Below are 27,518 nucleotides of genomic sequence, written 5' to 3'. Positions count from 1 at the left end.
TGTGCATAGTGAAAGCGGATGGGAGACAGCCTGGAAGTTTCTAGAACAGAGGGGCTGCCATCTTGGGGCTTGCAGGAAAATGAACAAAGGTCTGGAGGGAATTGTTGCCCTGCCCCTCTCCGCCAACCAGTCATCGGCCAGGCCCCTGAGGTCTTGATTTCCCGGGACATCCCAGGCTCTTTAGGAGGCAGCCCTGACTCCCCCCTCTGCCCCACGTGTCCTCCAGGAACTGAAGCTGCCCACCTTCCGAGCCCACTCCCCGCTCCTGAAGAGCCGCCGGTTCTTCGTGGACACCCTGACCCTGCTGAGCAGCCACTGCCAGCTGTGCCCTGCTGCCCGGCACCTGGCCGTCTACTTGCTGGACCACTTCATGGACCGCTATAACATCACCACCTCCAAGCAGCTGTACACCGTGGCTGTCTCCTGCCTCCTGCTCGCAAGTAAGTGGAAGCCGCTGCTTCTCTGCGCTGTGCTGCCTCCTCCCCTCAGCAGGCCTCGCTGCTCCCGTGTCTTTTACATCTCAGTGGTCTTTGCACGTCTTCCGTGTTCATCCTTCGTAGAGTATGAACTGTATCAATAATCATCAACATGTTTTAGCATCTATGATGTACCGGGCTAGGTGATGGGATTTGGGCAGCTTGATCTTACTTAATCCACACAGTGGCTGTAGGAGACAGATATTCTTTGCACCTCCTTCTACCAAGGCACAGAGAGGTTAAGAAACTTGCTTTGGGTTGCCCAGGCAGTATATGGCAGACAAAATTTGACCCCAGAACTGCATGATGCCAGAACCTGTGTTCTTAATTAACCCCAGGTCTCCTCCCTTCTGGTTTAGGGACTCTGAATGTGCCGGGTGGGGAACTCTAGCAACCACTGTTGTTAGAGGTGTTTAGAAATGGGACTGCTTGATTCGGACTTAAGTAGGACCCATTATGTGGTCACCAGGCCTGGGCTTGGCCCACTTGGGGTTTGCATCTTCCAAAGAGGCCTTACTCAAAGGACAGCATCTGTCTGTCCGTGTTGGTAGGAATTACTGTATTAATTTGCTGATGCTGGGATGATATTAAAATGAAGTTCTGCCATGCCACTCTGCCACTTAAGATTGTCCCATAGTTTACCAACAGTCTTAGGATAAAGACCAACCCTCAAGTCCCTGCCTCTCTGACCTCATGCCTTTCTCCTCTTTGCTCCCTGGGTTCCAGCCACACTGGCCAGGCCCCAGCTTGTCGCAGAACTTTGCACATGCTTTTCCCTGTAGCTGGATTGCTCCCCCTGCTCGCCTAGTTCTGGTTAAATGTCACTCAGTCTCTGCATCCCTGTGAAAACCTTCCCCCACCACCCTGGGCAGGGAGATCCTGCTGATATAGAGACTGATGGCGTCGTGTGCTTTGAATTAACACCCACTGCCCCCACTGGACAGTGAGTTTCAGGGAGGGAAAGGAGCTTGGCATAGAGTAACACCTTAAAAAAACATTTTGGAATAAATGAAATGAATGGAGCTAAGGGTTCCTTTAGAACCAGCTTCTATACTTCCTCAGGTAGCCCTTAATGCAGAGGAATGAATGCAAGGCCCCAAAGGCCTTGGGCTCAAAGTGGCCGGGTGCAATTAGGACATGTCTTTGACATTTAGTGTTTTATCCTTAAAGTGCAATCAGATTTTACATTCTCCTCCATGATGTGCTATTGTCCTGTTTTATTATACATTCCCGCTGCCCCCATCCTTGAGTCCCACGGATGGTGCGGGACCACCGCTCCCATTTTGCCCTGTGGCTTTGTCTACTCTGGGCATGGGGCCATGAACCCCAGGGGCACGAGCTCCCAGTTCGAGAGGCCCAGCTTTAGAGTTTTCAGAATTCTGTCGTGTTTTCCACGCTGGCACCTTCTACCTGCTGCTGTTTATAATCCCTCCGGCTGCTTTAGGTTTACGGCCTCACAGTTGGTGCTTTTTCTCTACCTTGGGCTGGCTGGAGTTCCCGTGTGAATGGGAGCCAGTCTTTCTGGGAGTCTAGCCTGTTGGCTACTTCAGTGTCCCCAAATCCCCTTGCCTTGGGAAGAGATGGCCGGGCCTGTGAGACGACCCCATCAGGGTGGCCGGGGTGCAGACTGGGCATGGCATTTCAGGTGGCGCAGGAGAAATCCGCGCCGTGGCCTCTGGCCTGCTCCTGTCTGTGATCTGTGGGCTGTGTCGAGGCCTCCTGGGGGCAGGGGACTTATATTTCCGTGGGGCCATTGGAGGCCCTCCCCGAGCGTCTGTCTGGGGGTCTGGAACGTGAGGCACACACTGGAGACTCCTTTGTGCTGCTGTCGCCCTGGCGGAGGGGGGGGCCCTTTCAGACGGAGAGGCAGACGCCCCCATCCGCATGTCTGAGCGCAGCAGCCAGCCTGGGGCGGCAGGATTTTTCAGGACACCTGCCATATGCTCTGGAGGCCAGAGGGAAGAAAAGTCTCCATGACAGCCTGAAATCCTATTCATTCTTCCCTCCCCCCTCCCCGGGCCACTGTCAACCACAAGGGTGGGGGGGGGTCACCTTGCCTCAGGAGGTTTGGAGTTCTGCTAACCTGGTACCAAATTATTTTGCAATGACAAGAGCTCGAATTCTTGCCCACACCTGTCCGTTCTCGGGTTTTTAAATCTGCTTGCAGATAAGGGCTTTTGCATAGACGAGACCTTCTCACCTACATGCTCCCATAAAACAGAGTCAGTAAAGAGCCCTTGTGTGCAGGCCTACAGGAGGAGGCAAAATCATGGCGAGCTTTTAGGTCATTCCACAGTGGACATGTGGCAAAGCCACCCCCCTGTCTCTCTGTGACTAGTTGTTTGTGTCTCCTACCCTAACACAGGATAGAATATAAATATAGCATGACTATAACTATACTACAAATATAGTTGAACCACCCTCTTCTTTATCCTTTCATCTTATGTATCACTCCTTCCCCATCTTTTTTTGTTGTTCTTGTTACGTGATTAAAAGGATAATGTGACAGCATGGAAACCCCACGGTCACAGGTGAGTTGGCTTTGACAATGCACCATGATAATCAGTGTCGCAGTGGCTACAGCCTCATTGCTTACCTCATTGCTTGCTCCATGCCCCGCCCTGTGCCAAGCCCTTCACACACATCAGACGGAATCCTCATGACCAGCCTCTGTGATCGTGCTGTCATCTGCCCATTTTGTAAGTTCAGAGAGGCCAAGGAACTTGCCAAGGTCACACAACTTGGGGTTTTGGTTTAAAAAAAAAATTGAGGTAAAATTCATACTGCAATGTAAAATTCACCATGTTGGCCGGGTGTGGTGGCTCACACCTGTAATCCTAGCACTCTGGGAGGCCAAGGCGGGCAGATTGCTCAAGGTCAGGAGTTCCAAACCAGCCTGAGCAAGAGCGAGACCCCGTCTCTACTATAAATAGAAAGAAATGAATTGATCAACTAAAAATATACAAAAAATTAGCCGGGCATGGTGGCACATGCCTGTTGTCTCAGCTACTCGGGAGGCTGAGGCAGGAGGATTGCTTGAGCCCAGGAGTTTGAGGTTGCTGTGAGCTAGGCTGATGCCACAGCACTCAGTCTAGCCTGGGCAACAAAGTGAGACTCTGTCTCAAAAAAATAAAAAAATAAATAAAATAAAATTCACCATGTTAACCATTTTAAACTATACATTTTAATGGCATTTAGTACAGTCACACTGTCGTACAACCATTATTCTATCTAGTTCCAGAGCATTTTCATCACCCTATAAGGAACCTTTGTACCCATGAAGCAGTCACTTCCCAATCTTTCCAACCCCCCAGCCCTGGCAACCACTAGTCTGCTGTCTGTCTGTGTGGATCTGTCTAGTCCTGGCCCTGCTCCTTCTCCCCAGGAGGGTGGACATGTGGCCCTTCTGCCAGGAAAAGACCCTTCTCTGAACGCTGGTCCTCCTGCAGGCAGAGTCCCCTACGCCAGAGCGAGTCTGTCGTGTTGTGCTGAGCTTAGCTGTAGAACGGCCCATCTCCTTACCGTAGGTTTTTAAAATTAGAAATGGTATATATTCACTTGTGAGATCCAAAGAATAAAATAAAAATCCTTTTTCCCATCCCACTCTCCCGAAGTAACTTCCAGGAACAGTTTCTTGTGTCTTCTTCCAAAATCGATCTAGTATATTTTTCTAAAAATGTTCCGTGCATATACAGACACACAGTTGATCCTCATTATTCACAGCTTCTGTACTTGTGAATTTGCCTACTCGGTAAATTGTTTTTGTAAACCCAGACTCAGTGACAGTGCTTTGTGATCGTTGATGGACATGTACAGAACAGTGACAAATTTTGAGTTGCCCTGTACACGTATTCCCAGCTGAGATGGAGCAACAAGCACTCTGCCTTTTTGTTTCAGCTCTTGTACTACAAACAGGTGTCCTTTTTTAGTCTATTTAATGCTACATTTTTCATATTTTTGTGCTTTTTGGTGGTGATTTTGGTTTAAACAATCTCCAAGCATAGGGCTGAAGTGCTGTCTAGTGTTCCTAAACTCAAGAAGGATGTGATATTCCTTGTAGAGAAAATACATGTGTTAGCTGGATGGGTGGTACATGCCTGTAGTCCCGGCTATTCAGGAGGCTGAGGCAGGAGGATTGCTTGAGACCAGGAGGCTGCAGTGCAAATGTGATTGCACCTGTTGAATAGCCACTGCACTCCAGCCTGGGCAACACAGCAAGACCCTGTCAAAAAAAAAAAAAAAAAGAAAAAAAGAAAAGGAGGGAGGGAGGGAAGGAGGGAGGGAAGGAGGGAAGGAAGGAAGGAAGGAAGGAAGGAAGGAAGGAAGGAAGGAAGGAAGGAAGGAAGGAAGGAAGGAAGGAAGGAAGGAAGGAAGGGAGGAAGGGAAAATACATGTGTTAGATAAACTTTGTTCAGGCAAGAGTTATAGTGCTGTTGGCTGTGAGTTCAATGTTAAGGAATCAACAATTTATTAAACAAACACATAAAACAAGGTTATCTATTGATCAGTTGATGAAACGTGATCAGAGACTTGCAGGAACCCAACCAGGTATTGTCCCCTAGGAGCAGTGGTTCAGTATTCACCAATTCAGTGTTCAAGGTGACTTCATAGAACACAACCACCATGAACAACAAGAATCTCTGGATATATTAATAGTTACACAGTGGGTTAATACTAAAGGTGCTTCAGGGAACATCTTTTTCCATCAGCCTGTGTGGATTTACTTTGCTCTTTTTATTGACTGCAGAGCCCTCCATTTTACAAACACTGTCATTTATTTAATGATTCCTCCACTGATGAACCTTTAGGTTGCCATTCTTCTTTTTTTTTTCTCCCCTCACTATAAAAAATATGATGGTGACTGTCCTTTTCCCTATGTCTTTGCACATTTAAGACAAATTCTTAAAGGTGGCATTGTTTGGTCGAAGGGTGCATGCACTGGGGATTTTGATAGCTAGCGCCAAATTACCTTGCAGAAGTTTGGGGGGGGGTTGTTGTTTTGTTTTTTGAGACAGGGTCTCAGTCTGTTGCCCAGGCTAGAGTGCAGTGGCATCATCCCGGCACACCTTGCAGAAGTCTTAACTCGACAGCTGATGAGATCACTGTTTTCTTAAACTGAACTTTTTATGCGGGAGCCTTTGGAACCACTCTTCTCCACCTCAGCAGTGCACTGTTAAAAGACGAGCAGTGTGCCTTCTCCATCCTGCCCCCTCGCCAGTGCCCACTGTGGCTTCCCTTCTGTGCTCCCAGCAGGGAGTGCATTTGCCTTCTGAGTTCCTGCCTTGCCCTGTTCAGGAAGCACAGACAAGGAATCGTTTCCAGGCCAATTGCTCTTAGGGCTCCTTAAGCCAGAAATCAATAGCCTGGTGTCTTAGGGCAGACACCACTAAAAGCTATTGCCTGCCGGGTGCTTGCACTGGGGGCTTCAGGAGATTCTAGGACAGGCTTGTCTTTCTCCTGATAAACCAGCATCCCTCCTCCTTAACGCCCCCCCTCATCCACACACCCCTGCTGTGATCACTTGGCAGGTGTTGCTTCTGAAAAGCAACTTCTTTGACAGCAAGGCAGGGGGTGGGATGGGGTCACCCCACTGAGAGTTCAGAAACTTGAAAGCAGTCTTAATCCCTCCTGGTAGACAGGGATGAACTTATACGCTGCTTCCTGCCTGGGGAAGTTAAGCACATCAGCTCTCCCCAAAGCTGGGACTGCTTGACATGCCTCCAGGGTTCTAATTGTAGGCTGTGGCTACAAAAGGGGCGATTTCTCTAGGTGGTCTTTTTCAAGGGTGTATTTCGGACAAAACATAAGGTATGTTGATAGAATTAAACCCAAATCTGCAAGGAAACTTGGCAGCCCCACGGCAGGAGATAATTTAATAGCTCCTTGCATCTTGCACAAGAGTGGCCGGGAGGAACACTTCTTTCTTCCCTGCTGTGAAGAGCATTTGACAATATTTGAACATTTCAGGATAGGTCTTGGATTTGATGTGTGCACTTAATGCGACGGCTGGTTTTTTCCCCCTCCAAAAAGCTGCTACAACATCGATGGCGTATCTCTTTAATCACTGGTGGCCACATAGCACGGGGAGGACTGGAAGGGGTGGTCTGTCACACGAGGGCCTCGCTGAGCAGCTCCAAGCACTGGGCTCGAATGTCACACCGCACAGTTAAGCTGAAGACATGGTGATTTTCCATTTCCTGTTCACATCCCTGCAGACTGGCAGGCTTCGAGCTATTTCAGGGGAGGGATTTCTGTGTGAACTGCCTGTCAGACAGCTGGCTGGGGCCGGAAGCTCTTTAAATTGTACAGTTCAACTTAGCAAGTCTAGCGCCCAGACCTGTTTGTCCAGGGCCTGAATTTCTGGGCTGTGAGGAGCTTTTGTTTTTGTTTTGGAGAGGGGGGGTTTGGATCTCAAGCTGCAGAAGTTAATTGAACATGCGTTGCTCAGGAGGCCCTGATCCACACAGAGAAATCATTCAAGACAAACATTTATTTGGCCTCTACTATATTGGAGGCACCACTGGCCCTGGGGACACGGTGGTGAGCGGACGGAATGTCAATAGTCCTTGTCGCAGGCCGGGTGCAGTGGCTCACGCCTGTAATCCTAGCACTCTGGGAGGCCAAGGCGGGCGGATTGCTCAAGGTCAGGAGTTCGAAACCAGCCTGAGCAAGAGCGAGACCCCGTCTCTACTATAAACAGAAAGAAATTAATTGGCCAACTAATATGTATAGAAAAAATTAGCGGGCATGGTGGCGCATGCCTGTAGTCCCAGCTACTCGGGAGGCTGAGGCAAAAGGATCGCCCGAGCCCAGGAGATTGAGGTTGCTGTGAGCTAGGCTGACGCCACGGCACTCACTCTAGCCTGGGCAACAAAGCGAGACTCTGTCTCAAAAAAAAACCCAAAAAAACAGTCCTTGTCGCCGAAGATGATTCATTCATTCCACATGCACGTACCTACTACGCGCTGGGTCCGTGCTGAGTGCTGGGGAGAGAGTGGAGCACAGAGCAGATGGAGCCCTCGTCCTCAAGCTGCTTGGGACCTGGACGCGTCCCCTAAAGAAGCAGCTTCAAGCCTGGCATTACCAACAGGTCTCTGGAGAGGTGCCAGGAACAAGCCGGCCTCCCTGCTAAGAACATCCAAGTGTCCTTGCTGTTAGGAGAACAGCCTGGCGGGCACAGTTAGCAGGAGGATGACTAGGACGCTGACATCACGAATGCCTTCTGCTCTTTGTGTTCTCGGAAGCTGGGCTTCTGGGAGCCTGGCATTTGTTTTCATTTTCTTTTTATTGACATTAACTGTGAACCGCTTCTGTAGTGAATATTTGTATCTTATAGTGCCTTAAGTACTCCTGTGATGGCCGGGATTGCATTATACACGTTCTCCTGTTCATGTCCATGAGGGAAGAGCTCTGGAGTGCTTGTTCACTGGACTCCTTGACCTCTAGGGAAACCACCCAGGTTTCCATGTTGGAGCTCTTACGTGCCTTGTCTAGGAGTCTCGGGTTCACGCATGTGGTAGAGACTTCACCCCGAGCTGGGGCGGGACCCCTGGTCGCAGTAGCCCACCCTTCGCTGGGCACCGGTCACCTGCCAGGTCTAGACTCGGTGGAGGTATGCCAGCCTGTCACATCCCTGGGCGGTGAGATTAGAGATTATTTTTATGTTTGGAGTGTTTGCCTGGATTTTCAAGATTGTCTTCAAGGAGTATGTGCTGCCTCTCCTTGCCTCCTGAGTCTTAATTTTAATTGAAAGCATTTCGGAGTCTAGACAGGAAAAGTCTCTTCTTTGTCAGAAATGGTGGGGTTTCCGAGACTCTTCTAGGAAAGTCTGACTTGTGTGCACTTGTAAAACAGGTTCGTGACCAGATATTTTTGGACCAGAGCAGACCCATATTCTGGAACCTTCTCTGGCAGTTACTCTGCCACTTCTGGCTTCTAGGTTCTCATCAACAGTGTTGTGCCCTCTGAGGCGTTTGAGATGTTTTTCCTTAGTGGGAGAGAGATATTCGTTCCTTGTAGAATATCAGGAGATAGAAAAAAATATAAAGAGTAAAATACAAATCATTTCTAATCTCATTGCATTTTTTCCCCCATACCCAGAATTTAGGAGTGGAGAATAAATCCTAGCCTCACTGATAATGGAATAGCTGATGTTTATTGAATGTTTACGTGTCTGGTGGTGTGCTGAGTTTTTTACACATATTTACTCATTTAATCCACAAAGCAATCCAAAAGGAGATGGGCAGTAGTATTTTCCCCGGTTAGCAGAGGAGGAAGCTGAGGTGTCCATAAGTTAGGTAACTTGGCTAAAATCACATAGCTGGGAAGGGGTGTGGCTAGGATGGGAACCTAGGTAGTGGCCTTGGGGGGCCGACTCAGTGGCTTTTGGCTACTGTACAACAAGGGCCTTTGTCGTCCCGCCAGACCGCTTCCTTCCTCGCCTGGAGCAGGAAGTCTCTGGTCAGCAAGTGGAGAGACTGCGGGGAGACTCCCGGGTCGTCTGCTTGCTTTCTTCTTCTTTTTTGAGACAGAGTCTCACTCTGTTGCCCAGGCTAGAGTGAGTGCCATGGCGTCAGCCTAGCTCACAGCAACCTCAAGCTCCTGGGCTCAAGCGATCCTCCTGCCTCAGCTTCCCGAGTAGCTGGGACTACAGGCATGCGCCACCATGCCCGGCTAATTTTTTCTATGTATTTTTAGTTGCCAAGCTAATTTCCTTCTATTTTTAGTAGAAACGGGGTCTCACTCTTGCTCAGGCTGGTCTCGAACTCCTGAGCTCAAATGATCCTCCTGCCTCGGCCTCCCAGAGTGTTAGGATCACAGGCGTGAGCCACTGAGCCCAGCCAGGGGGTCATCTGCTTTCTGAGCCGGCAGAGCGACATTTTTAGCTGACCTGGATGAAAACATCAGCCCTCAGGCTCTGGCGTCTGGAAGAGGGTCCCCTGCAGACCTGGAGAGCGAGGCCACGGTTGCCCCTCGTCCTTCTGCCTGCTCGAGGAAGAGGGTGGAAGGGAGGATCCGGCGCCCTGACACCCACCTTGCGCACAGCAGCCCCGCAACTCCTGGTCCAGAGGCAGCCCCCAGTCGGTGGGGAACGGGCATTCTGCACAGCAGTGACACCAGCACCCTCGTGACAGCGGGGAGCCCCGCTCCTCCACACGAAGCACTAGCCCCAGATGCCAGCTGTCTATGTGACAAATGGCCCCCACCTCACAGCCCCTGCCCCCAGACGGCCAGTGAAATTATGTGGGTCGCTTGCGAAGCAGAGCACAAAAGAGTGAGGGGTTTGCCCAGGCCACCGCGTGGAGTCATCTCACTGGCCCCTCCGTCCTGACACAGGGAAGTCCTCGCAGCAAGGAGGGAAGCCTGCGTGTGACCCGGCTGGCCGGATGCCACCTCTGACCCTCGAGGCATTTTTACAATTTCCTCCTGAAGAAAACAGCCATCCGCAGCCTCACCTCTGGTGTCTGTTTTCAAAATGGGGCTCAGGAGTTGATTGAGCCGGTCAGAAATGGGCTGCTTCCACTTTTCCGTGCATCCACCCATCCGTCCGTTATTTATCCAGGACCCCCCTCTATGCCAGAGGCGGGAGGCGCAGTCAGGAACAGATCAGCCTTGCTCTTGACAGAGGAAAGAGAGCGCTCCCTGCCTCCCTTGTTCCCTAAGGGATGGGGGGAGCTCAGCCAGGCCGGGGGCTGTTGGGTCCCCCTCCAGGCCAGGCCTGCCCAGCGGGTCTCTGAGGCCCAGGCGTGGCTGGTGTTGGAGGCTTGTTTCTCCGGAACGTTTCCTAACCTCAGGATCCCAGAGGGGCCAGAGATCTTGGACTTAGCTGCAGCAGGTTCTTAAGGGCAGAGTAGGGGTGAGGGGTGTTACCTGCTCCTTAGCCCCATGGTATGTACAGCTTCCTCCCCTCCCTGAAGACCACAGAAGCTCCCTCTTGGAGGTGGGGGGCAGTTCTTGCTTTGCTCCTGGCTTTTCCCACATCGAATCCCATCCAGAAACCAAACTGCTGTAGGCTCTGGGACTGCGATTACGGGGTTGGTGCACAGGTTGAGCACAGGCTTATTATTATTATTATTATTTTTTTTTTGAGACAGAGTCTCACTCTCTTGCCCGGGCTATAGTGGCATGGCATCAGGCTGGCTCACAGCAACCTCAAACTCCTGGGCTCAGGCGATCCTTCTGCCTCAGCCTCCCAAGTGGCTGGGACTACAGGCATGTGCCACCATGCCCAGCTAATTTTTTCTATATATAAATTAGTTGGCCAATTAATTTCTTTCTATTTATAGTAGAGACATGGTCTTGCTCTTGCTCAGTCTGGTTTCGAACTCCTGACCTCGAGCAATCCGCCCGCCTCGGCCTCCCAGAGTGCTGGGATTACAGGCGTGAGCCACCGCGCCCGGCCTGAGCACAGGCTTATAAAGGGCACCTGGATCCTCTGTTCCACCCTCTGCTGTGAGCAGGGAGAAGGCTCCGTTCTCAGCACACGAAGCCGTCATGTCGTCCTCACCGCAACCCTGTCTCCTGTCATTCCCATTTCGCAGGGGAGGGAGCACAGGTGTGAAAAGGTGAGGCTTGCCCTGGACCACACAGCCAGCAAGGGCTGAGCGTCTGTCCCTTAGAACCCAGGACAGTTGTCATCCGAGTGTGAGCTCTGCCCCGCTGTGTTGCATTACACGGTGAGAACAGCTTTGTCAGCAGGTGTTGCCCTCAGGTAGTTTCCTGCCTTCTCCATCAAATCACTCAAAATCCATCTCCCCCATTTCCTTGGAAGGACACTTGTCCGCTGGATGTATGAGCAGTGAGTGCCTCCTTTCGGGAAGAGTAGGAAGCACCTTTCTTGCCTCCGATCACTACAAAAAGCCAGAGAGTTTTTTTGTTTTTTGGTTGTTTTTTTTTTTAAGTGAGGGGTGCCTTTAGGACAGAAAGTTTCCTTTAACTTAAATTCTGTCACTGGAAGAAAAAACGGTAAGTCCTCTTGATCGTACAGATCTCTAGTGGAAAGGCTCTGGAATTAAACTGCGAAATAGCATAAGCAGAGGGGAGACTGAAGACAAGACTATTTGTGGAGAAGAAGGGGGTGGCTCGCTGGGGAGAGGCTGCATCTGGTCCGACACCCACATTCTTGGGAATTCCTCCTCCGAAATAGACATACCCATTACGGAGCCTGTGGGAGCCTGTGACTATATATATAAGGTTTCCTGCTTATGCTATACAAAGCTCGGGACTTTGGAATCGTTTATTCTTTCATTTAAAAAGAACACAGAAGCTATTGCTTACTTTATGGCAGGGGCTGTGTCAGGTGAACGGGATCTACAGTGTCCTGCAGGACAGGTGTGTGCCCAGCCTCGTGGAGCAGACAGCCAGGCTTCCTACCTTTGCTTTGTGCCTTACCAGCTGGGTGATCGCCAGCAACTCACTTAACCTTTCTGAGCGTCTGTTTCCATGTGACAAACACCCCCGCCCTCCCAGGGTTGTTACCAGAATGAAGTGAGGGAGCATCTAAGGGCATAACAAGCGCAGTCCAGGGCCTGCCATCCTCCCCCCACATCCTGCGGTAAAGCGAGGTGTGGCACAGGGCCTGCCAGCATGTCCGATGCCCACTATGCCTCGGTCTTGACATGCAGCAGAGAACCAGATGTCAAAGCTCCCTGCCCTCGCCGGGCGCGGTGGCTCACGCCTGTAATGTTAGCACTCTGGAAGGCCGAGGAGGGTGAATCGCTCAAGGCCGGGAGTTCGAAACCAGCCTGAGCAAGAGCGAGACCCCCGTCTCTACTAAAAATAGAAAGAAATTAATTGACCAACTAAAAATATATAGAAAAAATTAGCCTGGCATGGTGGCGCATGCCTGTAGTCCCAGCTACTCGGGAGGCTGAGGCAGAAGGATTGCTTGAGCCCAGGAGTTGGAGGTTGCTGTGAGCTAGGCTGACGCCACGGCACTCTGGCCCAGGCAACAGAGTGAGACTGTGTCTCAAAAAATAAATAAATAAAAATAAAATAAAAAATAAGAATGTATTCCTGAGCATCAGATGATATGGGGAAATAAAAAGAGAAATGTAGATGGAATGATAGGATTTTTAGATCTTGTTTTCCCAGTGTAATAATTTATTTAGGAAAGGATCATCCATGGATTCCAGGCCATGGAGTTAAAGGTTGTTGAGAAAGAGGATATTCACATAGTCTCAAGCCTTGCAGGTTACTTATTAATTTCACAGTGCTGGCTTTAAAATGGAGAGATCTGGTGTTTCGACATTAATCAAGTGATCAAACATAGCATCGCTATTACTGGGACTACTGGGACAAATTGATGCTGTATATAACTCTTTATTTTTATTTTTTTGAGACAGAGTCTTGCTTTGTTACCCAGGCTAGAGTGAGTGTCATGCCATCACCCTAGCGCACAGCAACCTCAAACTCCTGGGCTCAAGCGATCCTACTGCCTCAGCCTCCCAAGTAGCTGGGACTACAGGCATGCACCACCATGCCAGGCTAATTTTTTCTATATATTTTTAGTTGGCCAATTAATTTCTTTCTATTTATAGTAGAGACTGGGTCTCGATCTTGCTCAGGCTGGTTTCGAACTCATGACCTTGAGTGATCCGCCTGCCTGGGCCTCCCTGAGTGCTAGGATTACAGGCTTGAGCCACCATGCCCTGCAGGGAGATGGATATTTGAAAGGATCATTTAAGTAGTGTTGTACATGACAAATAACATCTGCAGAGATGTTAAAGCTAATGAACTCTGGAGCCAGACTAACTGAATTTGAATTCTCAGCTTTGCAACTAACTAGCTGTGGTCTTTGGCAAGTGAATTAAACTTCTATTTTATTGTGCGCCAAGAAATGAAAATATTAACTACTTCAAAAAAAATTGCTAATAGCATTATGATTAATAAGAAAATGACCTCAGAAATGCATGCTGAAATGCTGGTGGCATGTCACGTCTGCAACCGAACTAGAAATGGTCCGGCAACACCAATATTTATATGCAACATGCAAACAAAGCAAACGTGACTCGGTGTCAGCAATCGGTGAAGGGCTGTTATGTGTTCATTGTTCTATTCTTTCATCTTTTCTGTGGATTTGAAAAATTTTCAAAATAAAAAGTGCATCAAAGGAGTGGAGGAGAGTCTGTGGCCATTGTCTGACTTGGAAAGACTCGGACTTCTGTTCCCGGCCTCTCCCGGGGGAGCCGGCTGAAGACTTCTGGGCATCTGTTGTCTGCAGTTTGGCGATAAGGAGGAAGCAGCTGAGTAACGAGGCTCGGTGGGGGCAGCCGGCTCTGGGGACAAGGGACCGCCCCGCTCACAATCGTGGGAGGAGGGGAGGAAATGTCTGCCAGGCACGTGCAACACCAGGAAGCTCATAAACTCTTGTCTGGCTGCGAAATGTATTGTGCTGGGGAGGAGTCGCTAAGCTGGGCTGGAAGAGCAGGGCCTCTGAAGTCCGCTTCTGGGTGGGGAAGCTGAGTTCTCCCATCGGCTTTTTCTCTGAGCCTCTGGAGATTGTACGGGAACCGCCTGGAAGGTTCCTTTGAGGATCCAGCGTGTGGTGGGCATTTGTGAAGCTCCTTCCGTTCTGCGGGACCCTTTCACCTTCACATGGGCGTATTCCTGGAAGAGAAACAGCCTGTGGAGTTGCATGCTGTTAGGTCCAGAGCAAACTCTGGAGCATTCAGACCCAGCCCTGCTTGGCTCGGGTCTGCAGTGTGGCGGGTCCCCCAGGAGGCAGAGGGAGCAGGTGAAGTCAGATTCCCCAGTAATCCGTGGCGCCTTCCATTGGAGGATAATCCTCTCGGGCCTGGCCGCAGAGCTCTGAAAGGCTTGAAAAGCAGGGAGGGGAGGAGGAAACTAATCTGATTGAGCGCATCTGCAGCTATAGTAGCCTGCAGGCTGCCGGCAGTGCTGTGCGAGGGTCTTAGTGCCACTCCCTGTATGTGGCACTGCCCCCTCGCCACCTTCCGCTCCGTGGAGGACAAGAGAGCTATTGAGGGCGCGTGACCAAGGTTGGCTCCGTTCAGCACGATGTTCAGGGAAACCTGGGCAACTTTGCAAAGATAAAATAAATTTTTTTTCCTTTTTAAGTTGTACCAAGAATACATAATCCCTGGAGGAAAAAGTAGGGGATATAAGATCATGCAGAGATCATCAGAGAAAATTTCAAATGGCCTACCATCCCTCTGTCCAGAGAGTACCATTCATTCATTCAGTAAATACTCATTGGGCACTTACCGAGTGCCAGGCACTGCGCTGGGAACAGGTGGCACAGCAGCGAATGGGTTGGCCCCGGTTCCTGCCCTCAGGGGGCTTAGAGTCAGGTGCTGGACATCAGTATGAATACTTGGTATTAAGCAGGTGATCTGAATGTGCGAAGTGCCTCGAGGACATCTGGGGGTCTCTGGACTGGGCTCTGGAGGACACGGATGGTGGGGTGGGGGAGGATCCGAGTTCCACGCGGCTGGACGCTGTGCTTGGAGAGGGAGTGTTGGGTGAGGGGCTGCAGAGGCCAGCAGGGCCTGATCCAGCCAGGCCTCTCTCCTGGGATTTCCAGCTATAGAAGAGGCTCTTCCTACCTTGGGCAGCTTTGACCTTGCATTGGCCTGCCTCAGTTGCCTGTGTGTGCAAGACGGGAGAAGGTGTGTACTGCAGAGGTGGAGGGGATGGAGCATGGGGCTGCTGTGGGTGTGCAGGACGGGACTGGCAGGGTCTCTGCGCTTCGCCGTGCTATTTGTCCTCATCCATGCGCTCAACTCCTCCCCATGAACGACCAGAGCTCACGTCACGCCGTCTTTACCCACCAAGCAGGCTGTTGCCAGGCACGCTGAGGCCCTGGCCCGCCCGGACTCGGGGTTTCATTTCCCCGTGATGTCTTTTTTTTTTTTTTTTTTTTGAGACAGAGTCTCGCTTTGTTGCCCAGGCTAGAGTGAGTGCCGTGGCGTCAGCCTAGCTCACAGCAACCTCAAACTCCTGGGCTCAAGCAATCCTGCTGCCTCAGCCTCCCAAGTAGCTGGGACTACAGGCATGCGCCACCACGCCCGGCTAATTTTATATATATATATTAGTTGGCCAATTAATTTCTTTCTATTTATAGTAGAGACGGGGTCTCGCTCTTGCTCAGGCTGGTTTTGAACTCCTGACCTTGAGCAATCCGTCCGCCTCGGCCTCCCAAGAGCTAGGATTACAGGCGTGAGCCACAGCGCTCGGCCCCGTGATGTCTTTTGAGGCCTCACTCGGGAACGCGCGGTATCCACTGCGGCCTGCGCTGGTTACTTCCTTATCTCCCCCGGGCAGCAGCGTGCGAGGCTGGTGGGAACTGGGTCAGAGGCTCTCGCAGCTGTGAGCAGGTGCGTGCATGCTTTCTTTGTTGATGCCGGCGTTGCCACTGACACGTGCTTCGAGGTCAGCCAGGCCACCCCGCTGCCTCTTCTGTCACTCGCCCGGCAGCAGCTCCTGACCGCACGGAGCTGGGCTTGGGATCACAGGTGACCAGGCCAGGCCAGGGGCTCTCACCACGTGATGTGGGAGCGGAACAGTACTCGGGGACTGGGGGCGGGGAAAGCTTCCAAGAGGCAGGGACTCCGGAGGTAAAGGGCATAAAACGTTGGCTGAGGGAAGAGGGGGCGAGAAAGGGTGTCCCAGGCAGGGGCTGCGTAATGAGGGTTTCTAGGCAAGATCTGCCAGTGATGGAGTCCACGGCCAGGCTGCGAACAGTGTCGCGGCTGCAGAGGTGAAGCCCCGTGCCCCAGAGCCTCACACAGTGGGGGCTGCCATGTACCCCAGCCCAGTGCACGAGGAGCCCTTTTGTCCCCTGAGAGCAATCCACAACTGGTGACTACTGGGGGTGACGTGTAAACACCTCTTTTCCTTGCCCCTGGGGTGGGATAACCCAAAGGCTGTCTTATATGCCTTCCTCGGTAGGATTAAGCTGCAGTTGTCCACAGTGGTGACTTGCTCATGTGCCCTTTTGGGCTGCCTTCCCTTTCCTGTTTTCCTCTCCACCTACTGATTTTTCCTGGGCTCACCTTCCAAGCAAATTGTTTCAAAGGGACCCAAACTAAGATCCCATTTTTCAGAGTTTGAACTGAATACCAAGGATGGGGGAGAGCCAGTGAGGGGCTTTTCCACGTCTGGAGGGACAGGGTCAGATGTGCAAGGTCAAATCTGAGGTTGGGTTGGTGAGGGCCAGATGGAGGGGCGTGGGGGCACCTCATTCTCCAGCCGGTGAGTGCCTTTGCTGACTGCTGTCACCTGCCTTCTGCGTCCCGGCCACTGGCCGGAGCCTTGGGTGTGTGTTTTCCCCTTAAATCTAACAAAAGCCCCATGAAGTATAGGTTGCACGTTGCAGATGAGGAAGCTGAGCCATAGGGAGGTTGGGACACCTGGCTGTGGTCACACAGCTGGCAGTGACGGCTTGGGGGTTCGAGCCCAGGTTTGACAGGCGCACGATATGTGCTCGCAGCCCAGCCTTTCTGCCTTCTGTCCTCTCTGCCGGCACTTTCCAGGCGCCGTAAGGTGGGCCTGTAGCTCCCTGGGTACAGGTAAGTGCCTTCCAGTAACCTCTGCTCCCGCTTCGCCCCGCACAGGCAAGTTCGAGGATAGGGAAGACCGCGTGCCCAAGTTGGAGCAGATAAACAGCACGAGGATCCTGAGCAGCCAGAACGTCACCCTCACCAAGAAGGAGCTGCTGAGCACAGAGCTGCTGCTGCTGGAGGCCTTCAGCTGGAACCTCTGCCTGCCCACGCCCGCCCACTTCCTGGACTACTACCTCTTGGCCTCCGTCAGCCAGAAGGACCACCACTGCCACGCCTGGCCCACCACCTGCCCCCGCAAGACCAAAGAGTGCCTCAAGGAGTACGCCCACTACTTCCTGGAGGTCACCCTGCAAGGTGATGACCTCTCACCCTTCCCCTTCAGCACAGCAGCTGGGGTCAGGTGGCTCTGAGGGGCACATCTGTCTCGGGGGCGGGGTAGGGGGTGGTCTTCTTATTGACTAGGCCTGTGCACCCAGACCACTCCTACTTTGCAAGGGATGAGCAAAGAAGGGGTGAGGATGAACCCAGTGTGGTACCAATGACACATAGAAGAGCAAGAGCAGCTTACATGCAGGGAGCTGGTACCCTGCAGACCTGCAGACCACCTGGGCATTTTTTTTGTGGTCAACCGAACACTGCAGTTGATTTCAATAGTACAGATTTGCAGGTAGGTCAGTCCCAAAGACCAGTCGTCATACAGATAGGATGAGGTTAGGGAACTGTGTTTCCGTTTCCGTCTGTTTTATTTTTTTATTTTATTTTATTTTACTTTTTGAGACAGAGTCTTGCTTTGTTGCCCAGGCTAGAGTGAGTGCCATGGCGTCAGCCTAGCTCACAGCAACCTCAATCTCCTGGGCTCAAGCAATCCTCCTGCCTCAGCCTCCCGAGTAGCTGGGACTACAGGCATGCGCCACCATGCCTGGCTAATTTTTTTCTATATATATTAGTTGGCCAATTAATTTCTTACTATTTGTAGTAGAGATGGGGTCTCGCTCTTGCTCAGGCTGGTCTCGAACTCCTGACCTTGAGCAATCCGCCCGCCTTGGCCTCCCAGAGAGCTAGGATTATAGGCGTGAGCCACTGCACCCGACCTCCGTCTGTTTTAGCAATAAAAGTTATCCTATTTGGAGACTCTTACTTGAAACTCATTCTGACCAGTGTCTTAAAATTTAGGTGTTAGGTAAAATAGTGCATCAGAAATCTGCTGATACGACCCCCTGTAACCTACCACAAGCACAGTGGTGGGGAGCGTCAACATCAGTGGCTGCCATGCGAAGCATTAGCCGGACACGTGCTGTGCACCGGGCAGCTTGCTTGAGTGCTTTGGGCACGTTATCTCATCTGACCCTCCCAGTGACCCCACACAAAATCATTTTTATTACTCCCATTTTACAAATGGGGGGGAGTTGGTGCTTAAGAGGTGAGTAACTTCCCCAAGGCCATTGCTAGGATTTGAACCTGGGGAGGATCTGACTCGGTGACTGTTCTGGAACCCTAATACCAGCCTGACTGATGCTTTAAAAGGCAGAAGTCGGAGTCATTGAAAATCATGAACAATTATGTAAGACAACATAATAATGCATTGAAAACCGAGTGGCCTTCATGAAAACTGCAGGAATTTCAACTGTTTTCCTTTGCACGTAAATGGTACCTACTTTGCCACGTGGCCAGATGTCTTAGTAGGACATTAATGTCCCGAGTAAAGTGCCAGTTTCAGTTATGATCATCAAGCTCTTAAAGCCATTTATTCAACAGATTTCCAGCGCTACTGTGGGCCAGGCATTGTTATCATTAATTTAGTCATACACCAGAACGGAAGCCTTTGAAATCGTGTGTCATTCACCCCTAACAGCCAAAGAAAAGACAAATGTTTTGCAGTTTTGTTTGTAGAACATCAACAAACCCCCTTGCGGCCCTCTGGGAGCTGTGGACAATATTTTGAAAGTCACCTCTCTAGGCAGACATCAGCAATCCCACACTGAGAGCCAAGGTGTTTAAGGTTCAAAAATGGAACTTCAGGCCAGGTATGGTGGCTCATGCCTGTAATCGTAGCACTCCGGGAGGCCGAGGCGGGCGGGATTGCTCATGGTCAGGAGTTCGAAACCAGCCTGAGCAAGAACGAGACCCCGTCTCTAGTATAAATAGAAAGAAATTAATTGGCCAACTAATGCACATAGAAAAAATCAGCCGGGCATGGTGGCGCATGCCTGTAGTCCCAGCTACTCGGGAGGCTGAGGCAGCAGGATTGCTTGAGCCCAGGAGTTTGAGGTTGCTGTGAGCTAGGCTGATGCCAGGGCAACAGAGTGAGACTCTGTCTCAAAAAAGGAAAAAAAAAAAATGGAACTTCACAGTTTCTCATTTTTCAGCCTATGTATAGGGCAGTAATTAACAGCCTTTGAACCAATTCATTTGCCCTCCGATTCTCAGAGTGGGCAGGGGACTCCAAGGAGGGGCTTTTTGCTGCTGACCCCCTGTGTCATTCTCTCTTAGATCATATATTCTACAAATTCCAGCCTTCTGTGGTGGCCGCAGCCTGCGTCGGGGCCTCCAGGATTTGCCTGCAGCTTTCTCCCTACTGGACCAGAGACCTGCAGAGGATCTCTAACTACTCCCTGGAACATCTCAGCACATGTATCGAAATCCTGCTAGTGTAAGTTCCTCTCCTGAACTCGGTGTTTCTGAAATACTGGGCTCCATTTGCTCTCAAGGCCTGCCTCAGGTTGACAAGCGATTTCCTAAGTCAGGAGCTTGTGACGGTTGCCCCAGCTTAAGTGTCTCATGCAAAGCCGGCCGTGGTGACTCCTCATAGAAGTGGGGAAGTCAGCTCTTTCTGTCTTGGGTAGCTTTGGGTTTGCATCTTTAAGGTCAGCGAGCCAGGAAGCAGAGGACTGTGTATATCTCCTTTAAATCTCTGGGCTCTTTGAGAGAACTGATTGCAATTTTGGAAAAAGAAAAAAAACGACAAAGAAATATTTAAAAAATATTAAATATAAATAAATGCCTGGGCTCTTTGATCTGAGTCCCAGTGTAATCTGGTGGATAATCACATTGACGGACTCTGATTATAAGCTACTTTTCTCAAACATGGCCACAAAATTGACCTCAGCTTAGCCAGCTGAGCCCAGACTGACTTCAGAGAAGAGCCACAGCCTCCTTGCAGGCGTCCTCCCTGGGATCTTGGGGAGAAATTGTTCGTGAGGCAGAAAAGATGCTTAATGAAAGGCATCATGCACCCAACACCGGGAAAGTGACATTGGAGGCAAAAGAGCTTCATGGTGACTGCAGGGAGGAGGGTGGACGGGACAGGGCCTCTCCTCTTTTACCCACAGGTGGCAGCATGTCCCGGGTGCTGGCCTGACCGACCCGGGGGCCGTGAGGGGCAAGCAAAAGCCTCCTCACCGCTCCCCAAGGTGGGCAGCCTTGCTGGTGGCTGCCTTTGTCTCTTTTCTTAGAAATGTCAGTCCTGCTCCCTTAACTGGTGGCCTTGTTTTAAGATTGGTGCTTTTGGCCTGGTGTGGTGGCTCACGCCAGTAATCCTAGCTCTCTGGGAGGCCCAGGCAGGCGGATTGCTCGAGGTCAGGAGTTCGAAACCAGCCTGAGCAAGAGCGAGACCCCGTCTCTAGTATAAATAGAAAGAAATTAGCTGGCCAACTAATATATATAGAAAACATTAGCTGGGCATGGTGGCGCATGCCTGTAGTCCCAGCTACTTGGGAGGCTGAGGCAGGAGGATCGCTTGAGCCCAGGAGTTAGAGGTTGCTGTGAGCTAGGCTGACGCCACGGCTCTCACTCTAGCCTGGGCAACAAAGCGAGACTCTGTCTCAAAAAAAAAGTGGATAGCATCCTCCCTGGAAGCCAGGTAGTGACCGGAAGTGACCCTCGTAGGTGTTGACTGCTGAGACAGGGCAGTGTAGGGCTGCGGGGACAGCTAGTCTAGTTTCGAGGGGTCGGAAGAGGACCTCCGTGCCTGGGTCTAGTCTGAGAACAGCTGGGCCTGTGCTGCAGGAGGCGAGGGCAGCCTGGGCAAGGCCTGGTGGCTACAGGGCATCTCTTCAGACCCCACTGAGCAAGGCAGGTAGAGGCGCATGCAAGTGTCTGGTGGCCTTTGACCTCCAAGTCTCATCCAGGCCTTTTCCTGATTTCAGGGCATATGACAACGTCCTCAAGGACGCCGTCGCAGTCAAGAGCCAGGCCTTGGCGATGGTGCCTGGCACGCCCCCCACGCCCACCCAAGTGCTCTTCCAGCCACCCGCCTACCCTGCCCTCGGCCAGCCGGCGACCACCCTGGCTCAGTTCCAGACCCCCGTGCAGGACCTATGCCTGGCCTATCGGGACTCGCTGCAGGCCCACCGTTCGGGGAGCCTGCTCTCGGGGGGCACAGGCTCATCTCTCCACACCCCATACCCCACCCTCCAACCCCTGGATGTGTGTCCTGTGCCCGTCCCCGTGTCCCTGAGCATGCAGATGGCCATTGCAGCCGAGCCCAGGCACTGCCTCGCCACCACCTACGGAAGCAGCTACTTCAGTGGGAGCCACCTGTTCCCCACGGGCTGTTTTGACAGATAGGCCACCTCTGGACCAGAAGGGAAGCCTTGGAGACCCGGGCAGAGGAGGAGGACATTGACGATGAGAGCTCAGCCGAGTGAGGCTCTGGGAGGCCATTCCCAGAGAGCCTCATTGCCAGTGAACGTGAAGGGCTCATACTCCTTTTGAATAAAACTGACCCAGAGCGAAACATTCAGTGACATACCTCAGAGCTGAGAGCATTCCTCCGAAAGACGTCTTCCACGTGTGGCCGGGGCACAGAGGGATGGCTCCGTGGCCGTCCCCTCGAGCAGGGGCCCAATGCATCAAGAAGGACTCAGTAAGAGGCCAGGAGCCTGGGAGCTGGACGCAAGCCACTAGTCCACATGCGTGTCTGGTTTTTGGCATCAAAGACTTTTTCACTCTTCGCCGATGGCAGCTACACCACTGACGAAGGAGGGGCAGCCTGGTGTGTTCTCAGGACCCCCGGGAGATGGGTATCAATCAGGTGCTTTTCTTTCCCTGGCTCCTAGAGAGGGGCCAGCGTGCTTGTTTATGCCTGAGCGTTGCCCTTGCAAGTCTCAGCAGGGCGGCTGGCTCTCTTGCCTTTGTTGTCGAACCTAAAACCTTTTTCCCTGCCTTTTAGATATTTCACGTGCTGCTGCTTCCCGAAGTGATCTAGCTTTCTGTTCAGTAAGGCGTCTTGTTTACATACTGCATCAGGGATTTTTGTGATACTTGAAAATTCCTTAAGAGAAAAAAGCAAATGTCATGGCAACACTGCCCATCCCACGTGAGGGCTGCTGAGTTTCAGCCCAGCTTGTGGCGGACCTGCAGGGAACAACAGAATTCCCTTTTCTCAAAAGCATATGGTTGGGGAGAACCACTTTCCCAGCTCTTGGTTCCAGAAGATTCCACATCTTGGATGCTGTGTTCACCCGTAGAACTTCGGGAACTACCCAAGGAGGGGGGAAGCTTGTTGAAAAGGAGACAAAGGATTGAAACAATCCTCACCTCCCTCTGCCACGTGCTTGCAGTGCGTGAGGTTACGCCCAGCCTCAGCTCTGAGTTTGGCTTGAGAGTGAAGGATAATGATGTGGAATGTCTGCTTAATGCCACCCGGATTTGGAACGGGGGGATGTGCATCGATATATGACACCACCGTTGATAGGCAAGTGATTGGTTGGATGGAAAGACAGTATTTAGGGATCTGCAGCGAGAGGGATCTCAGGAAGACTCTTGTAACCATGTGCAATATGTTTTTGTTCTGACTCATGGCTTGTGCTCAGCATGTTCTTTCTTTTGGTTGGTTTGGGGTCAGGGGACACGTTGTTCACCCATCAGAACTGGGAGGTGCAAAGGACCATGGAAACAATGTTTATTTGTTTTGTTTTGTTTTGTTGTGTTTTTTTTTTTAAGAAGAACCCATCTTGATTTTCTTGGATCTTTTGCCAGTCTAGAAGACGGTGGCAGGAGGCTGCCAGGAAGGCAGTAGCACGCTGCTGAGTCGGATCCGAAGTTGGTGAAGGTTTTTTCAGAGCAGATCAGAAGTCTCAGTGTGGAAACAGGAGAGAAGAGACTGGGCGTGGACAAGGAGCCACCACGCAGTCACACGAGCATAGGAAACTGCTCATTCGTTTGTTGTTTTTTTCTTTTTCCTTTGCCAACCTCCTCCTATTTATGTGCAACCAGTTTGGATTCCAGGTTATTGTATCTGTTCTGGGGCTTGGGGCTCGTGAGGGGCCCCGTAGTAGAGCTCACAGCCAGCATGGCCCCCAGAAAAAGGCATCCTGCAATAAACATGTCACCTGCTCTTGGTCTCTCTGCTCTCTTCCTGGGGATCCCTGTTCAGGCCAGCCCCTCCCTCCCTCTTCCAGATCAGCCCTGGTGGGTGTCTCGTGATGAGAGGTGCCGGGCGTGTATGGGGTTGGCACCAGCAAGGCTGGTTCCCTTGGAGCTGGGGCTCCCTGGGGACACAGAGGCTGGGCAGAGGGGTGTATAAGGCTTGACATCCCAGCTCCACCACTGTCTCAGGGTTCTCCAGAGAAACAAACCAACAGGATGTATAGAGAGACAGACTTATTTTAAGGAATCGCCTTATGTGATTACGAGGCCTGGCAAGTCCAAAATTGGTAGGGCATGCCCAGCAGGCTGGAAATTCAGGTAAGAGTTGATGTTGCAGTTGAGTCCAAAATTGCCATGGCAGGCCAGCAGGCAGGGAGCTCAGGCATGATTTCTGTGTTACAGTCTTGAGACCAAATTCCTTCTCCAGGAAACCTTAATCTTTGCTGTTAAGGCTTTTAACTGATTAGATGGGGCCCACCCACATTATGGAGGGTAATCCGCTTTTTCTTAAAGTCAACCGATTGTAAATGTTAATCATGTCTAAAAAATACATCTAGGCCGGGCACACTGGCTCACACCAGTAATCCCAGCACTTTGGAGCACCAAGGCAAGAGGATTGCTTGAGGCCAGGAGTTTGAGAGAAGCCTGGGCAACATAGTGAGACCCCATCTCTGAAAAACAAAATTTTTTTTTTAACTACCCCGCTGCAGTGGTGTGGGCCTGTGGTCCTAGCTACTTTGAGATGCTGAGGTGAGAGGATCCCTTGAGTCAGGAGTTCGAGACTGCAGTGAGCTATGATTGTACCACTGCACTCCAGCCTGAGTGACAGAGTGAGTCCCTATCTCTAAAAATAAATAATTGATTAATTTTTAAAAATCAAATTAAAAATATGTTTAGACTAGTGTTTGACCAAGTAATGGTCACCATAGTTTAGTCAAGTTGATACATAAAATTAGCTTCTGAGGTTGGCAGTTGAACCAACCTCTCTGAGCCTCAGTCTTCTCACCTGTTAAAATGGGGTGAAAACAGCACTTGCCTCATAGGGCTTTCATGAGGATTAAATAACATAATGTACATCAAAGCTGGTACCTCCAAAAAGGGATAATCATATTTCTATAAACATACGATCTACTTTGTGGAAGGTGTGACATTATTTTTATGTACCAATAAGAAATTTAAATAAGGCTGGGTGCAATGGTTCGAACCTGTAATCCTAGCACTTGGGGAGGCCAAGGTGGGAGGATTACTTGAGGAGTTTGAGACCAGCTGAATGAGTGCAAGAACCCATCTCTACAAAAAATACAAAAATTAGCCAGACGTGGTGTGTGCCTGTAGTCCCAGCTACTCAGGAGGCTGAGGCAGGAGGCTCACTTGAGCCCAGGAGTTTGAGGTTGTTGTGAACTATGATGACGCCACTGCACTCTAGGAGGCCAAAGCAGGAGGTCAGGAGTTCAAGACCAGCCTCAGGAAGACCGAGACCCCATCTCTACAAAAAATAGAAAAATTAGCCAGGCACAGTGGCATGCACCTGTAGTCCCAGCTACTGAGAAGGCTGAGGTTGGAGGCTTACTTGAGCTCAGGAATTTGAGGTTGCAGTGAGCTATGATGACACCACTGCACTCTACCTGGAGTGACAGAGTGAGACTCTGCCTCCGAAAAAGTGAAAGTATATGGTAGAACTGATGGGATATAGCATCAGCTATTATGAAAACTGTCAGATTCTTACTCCCCTGTGACGGGGGTCTCACTCAGGACCTCTGTCCTGCCCTCTGCCCACCCAGTTTCCAGCAGGAGAACCACCACAGAGAGCTGGTGTCAGTGTGGGGCTGAGGTATTTGCTAAGTGCAGATGCCTTCAATTAGGGTGGGGAGCAATGGGGAGATGTGCTTGGGGCATGAGGCTGAAGCCCAGAACCAGGAGGGTGTCTGGAAACCATGTCTGTTAGCAGGCAGGGCCTGCAGGTGGCCCGCATCTGCCCTGGGCAAGGCCAGGCGGGGCAGGAGGCTCTGGGTTTTGGAGGTTTAGAGACAAGGCAAGTGTTGGGTTTACCAAGAGCACCCACTTCCCTTTGGGCAAATATCCCCTCTAGGCTGTGCGCGGCAGCTCACACCTATAATCCTAGAGCTCTGGGAGGCCGAGGCGGGTGGATCGTTTGAGCTCAGGAGTTTTAGACCAGCCTGAGCAAGAGGGAAACCCCGTCTCTACTAACAATAGAAAAATTTGGCTGAGCGTGGTGGCTCACGCCTGTAATCCCAGCTCTCTGGGAGGCTGAGGCAGGCAGATTGCTCAAGGTCAGGAGTTCGAGACCAGCCTGAGCCAGAGCGAGACCCTGTCTCTACTATAAATAGAAATAAATTAATTGGCCAACTATATATATAGAAAAAATTAGCCGGGCATGGTGGCGCATGCCTGTAGTCCCAGCTACTTGGGAGGCTGAGGCAGGAGGATCGCTTGAACTCAGAAGTTTGAGGTTGCTGTGAGCTAGGCTGACGCCACAGCACTCACTCTTGCCTGGGCAGCAAAGTGAGACTGTCTCCAAAAAAAGAAAAATTAGCTGGGCATGGTAGTGCACACCTGTAGTCTCAGCTACTCAGGAGACTGAGTCAGGAATTTGAGGTTGCTGTGAGCGAGGCTGACGCCACTGCACTCCACTCAGGGCAACAGAGTGAGACTCTGTCTCAAAAAAAAAAAAAATCGCCCCTCTAGACTTCAGCTTCCCCATCAGTTGCCATGGAGACAGTCAAGTTGATGGATGGTTTTGAGTCCTTGGAGGGGGCTTTGCCACAGAGTCCCTGGCCTCCTGCCTTCAGCCAGAGGTACCCACTTACAATTCTTCCACACAGGGCTCTCCATGTCAGATTTTATTTTGTTAGTTCTCATGCTGGGAGGTGGCTAGGAACATTGCACAGAGATGGCTTAAAGTCCTCCTAGGGCTGACATATGGTTCAATCCAGAGGTCTGCAAACCTGAGCAAGCTGCAGAAAGACCTGGAGCCTTCTCTAAGAAGGGTGGGGCCCCAGAATCTACATTTTTGTTCAGTTTCCTGGTGATCTGAGTGCACAGTTTCTTTGAGGATCCAACAAAAAATTAAATGTACAGGCTGTGGTTCCCAAGCTCAAAGGAGAGAGTAAAGAAACAGCTTTCCTACCTGAATTTGTGGACCATCTGAGTTCTAAACCACAACTTTGTTCTAGACTTAGTATTTCTTTGATCAAGCTGTGCGAAGGCTTGGGACACCCAGACTCCTTTTTCAAGGAGAACCTGCTGCTTTCTAGACTAGCTTTGCAAATTCCTGGCTTAGGGGTAGGGGCGAAGTTTCAGTGCCTCGTGTCCTCCAAGTTCAAAGCCCATCTCTCCAAAGCTGTGTGCTCCCATCGGGAATGCTCTTCCCCTTCACCCTGTGCGACTGTCTCCTCACCCTTTATGTGAGTGATTCTCAACTGGGCTCAGTTTTGCCCTTCAGGGGACATTTGGCAGTGTCTGAACACATACTTGGTGGTCATAACCCAGGTGCTGCTAAACATCCTGCATTGCACAGGACAGCCCCCCACCCCCACCCATGACAAAGAATTATCTGGCTTCGGCCTGCGCGGTGGCTCACGCCTGTAATCCCAGCACCGTGGGAGGCTGAGGTGGGTGGATCATTGGAGCTCAGGAGTTCCAGACCAGCCTGAGCAAGAACGAGACCCTGTCTCTACTAAAAACTAGAAAGAAATTACCTGGACAACTAAAAAAAAAAAAAAATATATATATATATATATATATATATATATATATATATATATATATTAGCCAGGCATGGTGGCACATGCCTGTAGTCCCAGCTATTTGGGAGGCTGAGGCAGGAGGATCGCTTGAGCCCAGGAGTTTGAGGTTGCTGTGAGCTAGGCTGACGCCACAGCACTCTAGCCTGGGCAACAGAGTGAGACTCTTGTCTCCAAAAAAAAAAAAAAAAAAAAAACGAATTATCCAGCCTCAAATGCCAGTGGTGCTGAAGTTCAGAAGCCTGCTTTGGGTCTCAGCTTGCATGCCACCTCCAGCAGGGGCCTCTGTAATAACTCTAGTCACCCTCATTACCCCCTGTTTACTTTCTTCATGGTATTAAACCATCTGAAATGATCTTATTGGTTTGTTTACTTGGTTCTAC

General features: G+C 50.9%; 1 protein-coding gene across 4 annotated transcripts in view; it reads left to right on the top strand.

The window, feature by feature from the left end:
• The window catches only part of CCNJL (cyclin J like), a 51,112-nt gene extending 27,773 nt beyond the window's left edge, over positions 1–23,339 (top strand). For 3 of the 4 annotated variants that reach the window (XM_012786350.2, XM_012786349.3, XM_075996254.1), the window contains 4 exons: positions 227–440; positions 17,054–17,356; positions 19,493–19,652; positions 21,148–23,339. In XM_012786350.2, coding sequence (XP_012641804.1) covers positions 227–440; positions 17,054–17,356; positions 19,493–19,652; positions 21,148–21,568 — 1,098 coding nt within the window. In that variant the 3' untranslated portion in view covers positions 21,569–23,339. The remainder of the gene's footprint in view (positions 1–226; positions 441–17,053; positions 17,357–19,492; positions 19,653–21,147) is intronic. The other variant, XR_012914000.1, reaches the window with a different exon arrangement.
• The last annotated feature ends 4,179 nt before the right edge of the window (positions 23,340–27,518 follow it).

Source organism: Microcebus murinus, chromosome 21 (assembly GCF_040939455.1).
Source record: "Microcebus murinus isolate Inina chromosome 21, M.murinus_Inina_mat1.0, whole genome shotgun sequence".
Taxonomy (NCBI): domain Eukaryota; kingdom Metazoa; phylum Chordata; class Mammalia; order Primates; family Cheirogaleidae; genus Microcebus; species Microcebus murinus.
The sequence above is the reverse complement of the archived record's forward strand: the minus strand, read 5'-3'. Positions and strand labels throughout refer to the sequence as shown.